At 34.9% G+C, this 10,936-nt stretch overlaps 1 protein-coding gene across 1 annotated transcript; it reads left to right on the top strand.

Moving 5' to 3' along the window:
- The first annotated feature begins 351 nt into the window (after nt 1–351).
- Nucleotides 352–5,595, top strand: LOC115882951 (lithostathine-1-alpha-like). The gene is made up of 3 exons (XM_030901218.1): nt 352–509; nt 1,178–1,298; nt 5,300–5,595. The coding sequence occupies exons 1-3, from the start codon at nt 399–401 to the stop codon at nt 5,533–5,535; spliced, it is 468 nt and encodes a 155-aa protein (XP_030757078.1). The 5' UTR covers nt 352–398; the 3' UTR covers nt 5,536–5,595.
- The last annotated feature ends 5,341 nt before the right edge of the window (nt 5,596–10,936 follow it).

Raw genomic sequence — 10,936 nt, 5'->3', positions numbered from 1 at the left:
TTAAATTGCTTTCAGAATTTACTCTGAAGAATTCAACCTTCTTGTTTTATTTAACTGAATTATTTGTTTGAAATAGGGCATACATTATTTCATTTTGATTAGATATTAAGTTTATTTTTTAAAAATTGTTAATGGATTTCTTGAGTATGTTGATGTTAATATACCAGACGAAAAAGTACGTTTACATATCGAATCTTACAAGTACCACACTTGAACCTTTGATAACAAGTGTAAAAAACAAAACGCATAACATATGTTCCTTCCTCGAAATCAAAATATTTGATACTTCGTTATCAGATAAAGTTGTTTGTGTAGGAAAAAAATGACCAGTTTTATATAAAAGAGCACCATTAGGGAAGTGATTATAGCAAACATTGAATCTTAACAACCTGGTCACCATGTTCTATCCAGCTATTATTGTAGGCGTTACAGTTTTGTTAGCCTCTGCAAATGGGGCAGAGGGGGCTACACTTAACGCTACATCCAGTTTTAGTGTTTCTACTATAAAGGTAATAATTTTAATATTCTTTTTTCAACTAAAATATTTTACCTGTAGATATTTCTGGAAAGTTTATGAATGTCCTTTTATATTTATTTAATGCTTTAATTACTTGACGTTCTTTTAAAAGGGTTGTGTTGTCAAGGAATTAAAAAGTCTATACGGGGTGGCGCATCCTCATTTGCTTCAGTTGATTATACAAAATCGGCGATGTCGATCGGTGACGAAGCAATTACATTTTTCAGTAAAGTTTAGTTCCCTGGCTAAAAAGTCAGCACAAGAATTAATTCTGAAAAGTAATTTACAAGCTGTCGACCATATTTTTTTATTATAGCATGCATATTTAAATCCTATCTCAGAAAACAAAGCTTGTAAACATATTTAACCCTTATAATAAATACCTTATTTTGTATCCAAGGATCAAAAAATGAATTAAAATATCGGGTATTCCATAAGAAAAAATATAACTTTGGTGTGGATCTTAGTTCTGACATATCCATACATTTCAATATAATTTTAAATTATGCACATTGCTTTCCCACATATACTTATAAAATATTTTGTTTCTACATCTTCCCGTTTTCGTATAATTAACCGAGGCGAACCTCCCTCGCCACCCTCTATACAATTTCATGGATTTTATAACAATACCAATTGATAACTTATTTAATGATTTAGAAAAGTTTTATTGGTGCCTGGATCTACTGTCAAACTGGAGGCATGAAGCTTGCCAGTGTGATGTCAAGTACCGAAGAAGCAGCTATTGAATCCGCCATACAAGCCGCAGGATTGCAAACAGGTAATCACAAATAGCCCCCAAAAAATGACATTTAAAATGAATATGAAAGAAAACACTGCAAGTTGTCTTTTAAACAATTGTATGGATTTTAAGAGTGGTAGATCTGAACAAAAAACATTATTATCCCTTTCCCATTTCTAAAATTAATTTAAAATACCAGAGTAATTTAACATTTAAAATTAAAAATAATAAGCTTACATTTTGAGAACAGCCTGCATTAACCGGCACACAGCGCCAACCCTCAAGTTTTTTGACACCCTGTATGAAGAAGAAAATATACACCTATGAAATAATGGCGATAAGATTTATTTTTTCAGCTGAAAATAACTGTAAATGTATTAATGTGTGTTAAACAATAAGTGCAGTGCTTTCTTCTAGGATTAATAGTAATGCCACTGGTATAAATTAAATAAAATTAAAGTTGACAAATTCGGAAAATGTAAAAAGAAATATAAAATATTCAACAATATTTCTGGAAAAAACCTCATGTCTAGGTGTATTTCTGATCGAAATATTCATTATTTAAAGTAGTTGCACTTTTTTAAGAGACACCCTATATGATATTATACAGGGTGATTCAGATTTTACTAGAATAACTTCAGGTATCTCGATAGAACTAACCGAAATAATGATAGTTTGTATTATATACCATACTCCAAAAACGCTTCCGCTTGGAGTAAAATGGCGCTAAAATTTGAATTCTTTTTCATATGGCATGCTGCTAATTAACTAACATTTTTCGAACGCATCAGCTGAGCTATGTCCGGAATTTTGTGGAATATCTAGAAAACTAAGCGACATATCAAAACAATTTAAGAACAAGAAAAGTCAGTAAAAAGACGGAAGATATCAGAAAAAAATACAAATTTATCCAGTGGCGTGCGACAAAAAATTTCGACAAGGTTCCGTGCAGTTGACACTCACAAAAACAACACCCTGTATAGCAATTAATCCGATTTTTTTCACATATATCATCCACGTTGCCCTTAACATTTAAACAAACACTTGCTTATTTAGATCCTTTGGCTTACGAGTAATAAAATATAAACCGAAAAATAATTCAAATTTTAGCGCCATTTTACTCCAAGCGGAAGCGTTTTTGGAGTATGGTTTATAATACAAACTAAGAGTATCATTATTTCGGTTAGTTCTATCGATACCTGCAGTTATTCTAGTAAAATCTGAATCACCTTGTATATTAGATATAGTTACACAATAATTATTGTCTGTGAATAAACCTACCGCGTCATCAATAATACGCAGCGGCGCGTCAATAAAAAGAGATGTAGTAAGTACCTAACTATTAACATTTTAGTACAGTCATCTGGCAAATTTAACTCCCATCAAATTAGCCCCGCTCTCATGCTTTGCCAGTCGTAAGTGGTCCACTGGAAAAGCTTAAATTCAAAAATTTGTATCCCCTCACCCCCCCGTTTTTGAGAAACTCAAAAAAATGTTGGTCCACAAAAAATGATTTTGTTAAAAAATGTTTTAAAAACTTTGCGACAGTAAAAAATGGTTTCACCCGGAAAAATGCACAAAACTGCGTTTCAGTGAATTTGGCGCCCTCTAACTTTGTCCCCGTAGGTTTTAGAGGCTTGTTACTTAGAAATGAAAATTTAGAGAATTTAATTATCTTCATTTTTTTGTTCCATACAATTTTCTGTGGGACCTACGGTTCAGCCAGAAAATCGAATTCAAATTTTTTTTGAGTTTCTCAAAAGCGGTGGGGTGGAGGAATACGAATTTTCGAATTTAAGCTTTTCCAGTGGACCACTTACGACTGGCAAAGTATGAGAGCGGGGGTAATTTGATGGGAGTCTAAGAGTTTTTTTGATGCCAGATTGACTATACTATTTTACCAACACAATAAAGTACTTTTCTTTTATTTATTAGTCTTTAATTTTGAAGTTACAAAAATAAAATATGCAAAAATGTAACAGGTTAAAAAAATAATCAAACCAATTTAAAAAGAAGAACCAAATTTAGGTAAAAAACAAAGCTGTGAACGTATCTGTTAGATAAAATAGTAGGCAAAGAAAAGGGCCAACTAAAAAGTTTATTGAGGGCCTTACAACTTCACTAGTAGGTATTTACTTTTATAAACATTTTCACTAAAATCACGAATACACGATTTTAATTTAGTATTAATATTCAAAATATGCTTTGGATGTCCTTCTTCAATAGTAGTATTTTTCTGCGTACACCATAGAACTAAAGGATTATTGCAAAATTATTTTTATTTTACAGCCGCATTCAGAATTATTGGTCATCTCGACGCGCGACGATATTTTTTATTTTACTGCGGATAAGATGTGTTTAAAAAATCGCCCACCGACTAAAAACAGCGAATAGGCGACATAATCGCGGCCGGAAGGTTTGTCGACTACAGCTCGCGTTCGGCGACGTTCAAGATGTAACGACGAGCAGATGATGATGTAACAAGATGCATCATCGAGAAGTGTCTAGCCCTAGCAGTCAACTTTTAAGCTTGACCAATCAGGTTGGTTAGCGTGGTTATTTGAAGTGTGTTAATTCATTTGTGTTTGTCAAAAACTCTAACGTGATTGGTCGGGCCTAATAGTTGCCTGTTAGGGCTAGACACAAGTCATCATCGCGCTGTCGAGATATTTTTATTTTTCGCGTTTAGCATTGGTTTAGCGTAGGTCTAAGCGTTATGTATAAAGCTCGACTAATATACACATTAAATAATTGAAATTCAATTTAATTATTTGACTAAATTTACTGAGAATTTTAATTTATTTTAGGAGATATCAGTGACTTTTTTAAATAAAAACGTATTACAATATTTTGAAGGGATGCGACGCATCACCCGTAGCAATGGAATTCTTCAGCATTGATGACGCGTCTGGTTACAGCTTTATATGCGGCCACTCTATAATACAAATTATTTTAAAAAGAATTCTGAGTTTTCCGCCACTAGAAAAAAGAACACTTAGTGGCAAAAAACCAGAGTCCTTTTCAATAATTGAAATGGCCACAAAAGTCTATACAGGGTGTCCCAGAAATAAGTACAAGTATTTTAAGGGGTGGTAGATCTCGATAAAAGAAACATATTTTCTCTTTATTGTTTTTCAAATAAGTCCAAAATAACGGAGTTACATATTATTTTACTTTGAAAATTCCACACCTGTAATTTTTAACCAATCAAAACGTGTTTTTTTGACAAATCACCATGGCAACGCATACATTTTAGTGAAAATTTTATCCTTGTGGGCACCCAACAGCGAATTATACTGGAAATTTTTTTAACGTTTATAATGACAGAATATCTTTTTGAGAGTCTGGTTTTTATTTGTTTACATGATAATTATTTTGATACATTTCAATTACAAAGCTGAGATGAAAGTTTGTAAACTGCTTCCATACGCTTGACTTCGATTTCCTAGTATTCGCGGGTGTCAACTGCTTAATCTCCTGGCGAATATTTTCTTTGCTTTCATGACCGAAGCGAAAAATTTTTTTTAAGCCGTGCCGCTTGACAGCTTCAAAACTGAAATAGTTTTTAGGTTTGGGTATCACTTAGTTGTCATAGTAACTAAATCCGGACATTTTTTCTCGATCCATGAATATTTTTAGAAAATTATCCCTCGTCTTCGACTCGGGATATTTTTAAAATATTCGTGAGCTCGAAAAAATTTTCGGAAATAATTTGACCTCTAGTGGTATGTGGTATTACTGGTGAAAATTTCCAAAAAAAAAGATGTTTTTGCTAAAATTTTGAGAACCATTGGATCTTTTCTAGATTTTCTTTCTTGTAAATTTAATCTAATACCTATGTTGCCATATTATCAAAAAATTATGTTTTTTAACTAAAAACTAAAAAAAATCCAAAAAATTTCGAATTTCCAATTTTTTTTTTCGCAAAAACAAACTCATAGGCGTGTTTTTGGGGTTGAACTATACTACCACTTAAAATATTTGCACTTATTTCTGGGACATCCTGTATATTACATATTCATATAAATTATGTTCTTCAGGTGGCTACTGGATCGGCGGAGTGGCTGAATCTACCACTTCCGAATGGTACTGGACAGATTCCTCGAACAGAGTGATCTACACGAATTGGGGTACAAACCAGCCCAGTCTCTACGGAGAACAATCGGAAGGAGCTTGCATAAGAGTAGGAAATTATAACGGAGTCAAAGAGGTCTACAAGTGGGAGGCCGTACCCTGCCAGTACCAATTATATTTCGTCTGTCGATATGACGCTTAAAATAATAGATAAACCGATGAGATTCTTTTAATAAATGATTTTTTTTTATATTTCCAATAACAGTCGTTTTATTTTTGAACTACCCTGGTTACACAGGTAATATGGTATACCGGTTGTGTCTCAAAAGTGGCTCACCCAAATACGTTTAAATAAAATATACGACGGCCTCCCCATAAGAGCAATGAGAGGATTTACGTCCCAGTATTGAAGAAGGACAGAAAATCGAGTCGATTGGTTTCAAGACATAGGTTCATCCTTGTTTAGCCAAACCTCCTACAACACAAGGATAGACTTATGTAGGAAATGCATTGAAATTCTATAGCCATCCTTCAATATCGGGACAGGAATTTAAGCGGTACCCTCCGTATACTTTATTTTAAACGTATTTGGGCTCACCCCTAGATATATAACTTTTTTATTTCTTCAGATAAAAAAAACGAGATTTAGTAAGTTAGTATATCACATAAATTAGGATTGATTGACGTATTCAATTGTTTTCGGTCACTTCCTGTTTCACCGGAAGTTACTATAACTTTTGATTTTTAAATGCCCCCCTCGGTATTTTTTTACTTTATTCCATAGAACATTACATTCTGAATAGAATGACATATCATATGTCAACTTTTGACATTCTCTCTTAATAAAAAATCGTATTTTAAAATTCAATCTAGAGTGCCATGGTTATGTTAAAAGCACTAATTATTCTTAATCAAGGAGCCTTGGAAAAATAGATTTGATAGTCTAATGTTTTAGTGTCTTGTCCTGGCCAGTTAGAAAATGCTCAAATCGTATTTTTAATCATATCTCAATTTTTTCAAATGTAACGAGGGTAGCTCATTAGCATATTTGGAAAAAGCATTTTTTTACAAATAATTTGATACCACACACTTGGTATTTCGAGTCAAATTTTCGTTACGACCCGCAAGTTATAATTTCAAATAAACCATATGCGAAAATGTCAAAAGTTGACATATGATATGGCATTCTATTCAGAGTGTTATTTTCTTTCGAATAAAGTAAAAAAAATACCGAGGGTGTCATTTAAAAATCAAAAGTTGAGGTCATTTCCGGTAAAACAGGAAGTCCAGAATCAATCCTAATTTATGTCATATACTAACATACCTAATCTCGTTTTTTATCTGAAAAAATTAAAAAGTTATACGGGTGAGCCACTTTTGAGACGCACCCGGTATTGTCTGATAAGACCTACTAGCGTCTACGTCTCACTAGTCTACTCGGGCACACAACAATGTTGCCCAGTAGTAGATCATTTTCACTACATTTTAATCAAAGCGAACGTTAGTCAAATTATCCAGAAATATCTTTACTATTTTTTTTAACTCAAATATATTTTGTTTATTAGAAAGATATATTAGTAATAATTACTCCTGATAAAGTATTAGACTTACATTTTCACTGAGTTTTATTCAGAGTGACATTAAACAGACCATCTAAAAATGAAAACCTCTTTAAAGAAAGCGTCCATTCTTCTCAATGAGACCTGGTTTAAATTAAAAAGAAGTATATAGTAGATATATATGAGTCTTTTTTATACTTCTTTTTAAAAATGAAAATCTCAAAGAATGCAACAATGATGAGGAATTATTATGTTTTAATACTAAATTATCTAATAAATAATAAAAGTCAATGTATAATTATATGGAAAATGTAATTGACTTTTATTATTATTGAAATTGTTTAATTTTTTTATAATAATTTTTATTTTGGTTCGGATGGTTTAATAAGTTTTCTGGGGTTTATCAAAGGTTTTATGGTATCTAAGCTTCTTTTTTGTGCTAAAAAGTTTTCTTTTTGAATAATACCTACTGTATGATCGAAAAAAATCCGGTATCTAGTTTGACTTGGAAATGACTACCGATGACATTCCCCATATAATTTTACATATAAATTTACTAGCGTGTACCAGCGACTTCGTTCGGGTCGAATTAATCATTTGTAATGGTGATGATAAAGCAAAGCAAGAATTTCCATTAACATACAAAAAATATTTCCTCACATTTATGTCAGCATGAGAAAAAACAATATGGCGATATTATTATATAACTTGGTAATATTTGAGGGGTAGTTTCATCTTGTTAGAATTTGACTTTCGAAAAATCCGTTTGCCAAAAATAAGCTTTTTACGTCAAGCAGTTTAAGCATAATCGTGGTTAAGAGACTACCCAACTTTTTGGAAGACCCTGTATGATTTTTTAAAAAATTTCAAAATATGTAAAAAAAAACAAATAAATTATGCTTGTCCAAGCGTTTTCCCGAAAGATTAACCGTTTTTTAAATAACAAATATTGTAATATTTGACGGGCGTTTTCACCCTCTTGGAATTTGAGAATCGAGAAACCCCTCCTTATCGAACCTCTACACCCCACAGTCAATCCGTTTGCTAAAAATCAGCTTTAAACGTCAAGCAGTTTAAGCAGAATCGTGATTACTCAATGGTCATATTTTATGAAACACCCTGTATAAATTTATAAAAAATCTTAAAATATGTAAAACAACAAAATAAAATATAAGTGTTTAAGAGTTTTTCCGAAGAACTCACTGGTTTTTAAATAAAAAATATTTTAATATTTGAGGGACAGTTTCACCCCCTTAGAATTCGAGTTTCGAAAAATCCCTTCTTATCGAACTTCTACACCCTAAAGTCAATCTGTTTTCCAAAAATCAGCTTTTTATGTCAAGCGCTTTAAGCAGGATCGTCATTAATCAATGACCAGATTTTTCGAAACACCCTGTATACATTTTTAAAAAATCTTAAAATATGTAACAAAACAAAATAAAATATACGTGTTTAAGCGTTTTTTCGGAAACTTGACCGTTTTTTAAATAAAAAATATTGTAATATTTGAGGGGTGGTTTCACCTTCTTGGAACTGGAATTTCGAAAAATCCCTTCTTATCGAACCTCTATACTCTAGAATCAACCTGTATGCCAAAATTGAGCTTCTTACGTTGAGTGGTTTGAGCAGGATCGTGATTAATCAGTATGTCAGTCACTTAAGGATTTTATATATTAGTATAGATAAAATGACAATGATCTTGATTTCATAGCCATCGCTGACGCCGTTTTTTTCGATCGTATTGTATTTTTGTTGACGGGCTCTTTTGGTTCTTTATTATATTCTATCAAAAATGTTATATATATACAGTAGAGAGCTTTTAACATAGTATAACTACTATGCTTTTAATGTTGGTCCAATAGAAGCTTTTGCCCATACAGCACACTTCGTCCCAGGGACGTACATGTCCAGTACGTTTTATGTCCATTTTACGTCGGTACGTCCCGGGACCAATTAGGGACGTACTATTTACGAACATACGTACATTGTATGACTTCAATACGGACGTGCATGCGAGTACGTACTACGGACGTACATGCGAGTACGTATTACGGACGTACGTGCGAGTACGTACTACGTACGTATCTTGAAAATTTTTCGCACCCAACCCGCGCTTACCACCCAACATCTCTATTCCTACATCTTTAACTATCCCCACTCGCACTGGACTTACTTCTTCCTGCGTCACGAACTCAACCCCAATAATAATGAACGGACTGGATCAGTGGATCTTTTCTAGACTAACGTTAATTCAAGTCAACCTACCTCTACTTCTTCTATTAATAAATCTAACCCGACAACTATAAAAAATGATTTCCCTACACATTATCCATGCCAATAATCGCCCATACCACGCCCTTCTGAACGAACCATCCTGATGGGTCTTAAAACATCCAATCCCTACTCTATCGCCAATCAAGCCTAACCAGCGAAACAATTCATGCACGCTCCTCCATGCTTCTTAAACCTTTCCGCCAAGCCTTCCTTCCGTCCTCACCCACTCTCGAGTCTCTGCTCGGAATCGCCGCAGCCTCGCGGCGGTTCTCCATGCGCCCGTTTTCTCTCGCATCTGACAAGAAGCCTAGAGCCGCCCCACCCGTGCGCACGCTCCAGTGTACTTCTCTCATCTCTTCCATTAATCACCGCTAAACAAAGAAATAACAACCACATCACCACTGCCAGTGCCACCCACCCACCTCCCCGCGTCCACAAGAATACCAAGCGTATGAATCCCCCCGACCCTCAGCGGCTCCCAACCTTTTCGCTTCCAGCCTTCGCCCCATACCCCACCCTCGTGACGTCACCCCTCAGGAAAACTCGCAGGAATACACATCCCCACCAACCACTAAAGAAGTTTTGACAAGGAGATCGCAATTTTTTGGGGTTATGGTTACGAATTGTTTATTTTTTGACTTTTTAAGTTCGTTTAATTTAATAATTACTAAACCAGCAGTTCCAAAAAAACAATATCCTCCTAAAATACATAATTACTCCTCATCCCTAACCATCGCGATTTGGCCACTTCTCGGGCCATCAATACCGGTACACCGAATCCACTACGACTCTACGAATAAAAACTACCGACTACACACTTCCTACACCTCTTACCCAGCGCGCTCAACTACTTACTTTCTCTGCTAACATGTTTACCTCCCCTGCCGCCGTGCACGCTCGACCCTCCGGCCCGTCTGCAGCTCCTTCCGCCTCCAGCCCTCTGTTCGTCCCCACGTCTCAAAATATTACTTACCACTCACTTCTCCTCTTCTCTTGTTCTGTTATCACACCATCTATGACCGACACTATTCAAAATGTCAAACTTTTAATAAACGCCTACCGTGTTTATGTCAGACACCAGATGTCATTACCACACTAGCTCTCCTCACTACTACACATCTACTCACCAGTCGGAGACTATTTACAAACATGACACAATCCTTCTTACAACTTTTCGGCACAACCACCCATCAATCGCCGGGTCGCCTGTTCATTCTTTATTCTCTCGTAGTAGAGCCATAGTAGAGTAAAACACGTGTCGTAAAACCTTGTTGTCACAGTTTTCCTCCATCGCTTATTTTATTGTTTTTTATTGGAATGTTTTGACCTTCTTCGTATTTTTCCTTGGAATTCGATTTCTCTCAGTGGTAGCCTGTCGCGTTCTACCGCTGTCTTATTCTCTGATTACCTTTTATTTAACAACACTAATACCAAACAGGCTTTCCCGTCCTCACCGTGCCAATCTTGCCTCCAAGCAAATTCGGAACCTCATCTTCAACGTCCTCGACCAACATTCACCGCTAATGCTCAACACTTTACTATTTCTGGCGTCAGTCGCGCCGTTGTAGACACACGCGCGCTTTATTTCAGCATAACTAATCTTAGTAATCTTCATCAACCCCCTCGGACACAACCTCTGTATTTCTTCTCTATCACCTTCTATCCCATTTTACGTAACACCGCGTTCTACCTAACCCTCGCTTTCACTTACTATAACGAGCTAGCCATACACTCTAATTCACATCCTCTTATCACCTCACTGCTATACCT

This window comes from Sitophilus oryzae, unplaced genomic scaffold, assembly GCF_002938485.1.
Source record: "Sitophilus oryzae breed Bouriz unplaced genomic scaffold, Soryzae_2.0 scaffold_1801_pilon_pilon, whole genome shotgun sequence".
Taxonomy (NCBI): Eukaryota; Metazoa; Arthropoda; class Insecta; order Coleoptera; family Curculionidae; genus Sitophilus; species Sitophilus oryzae.
The sequence above is the reverse complement of the archived record's forward strand: the minus strand, read 5'-3'. Positions and strand labels throughout refer to the sequence as shown.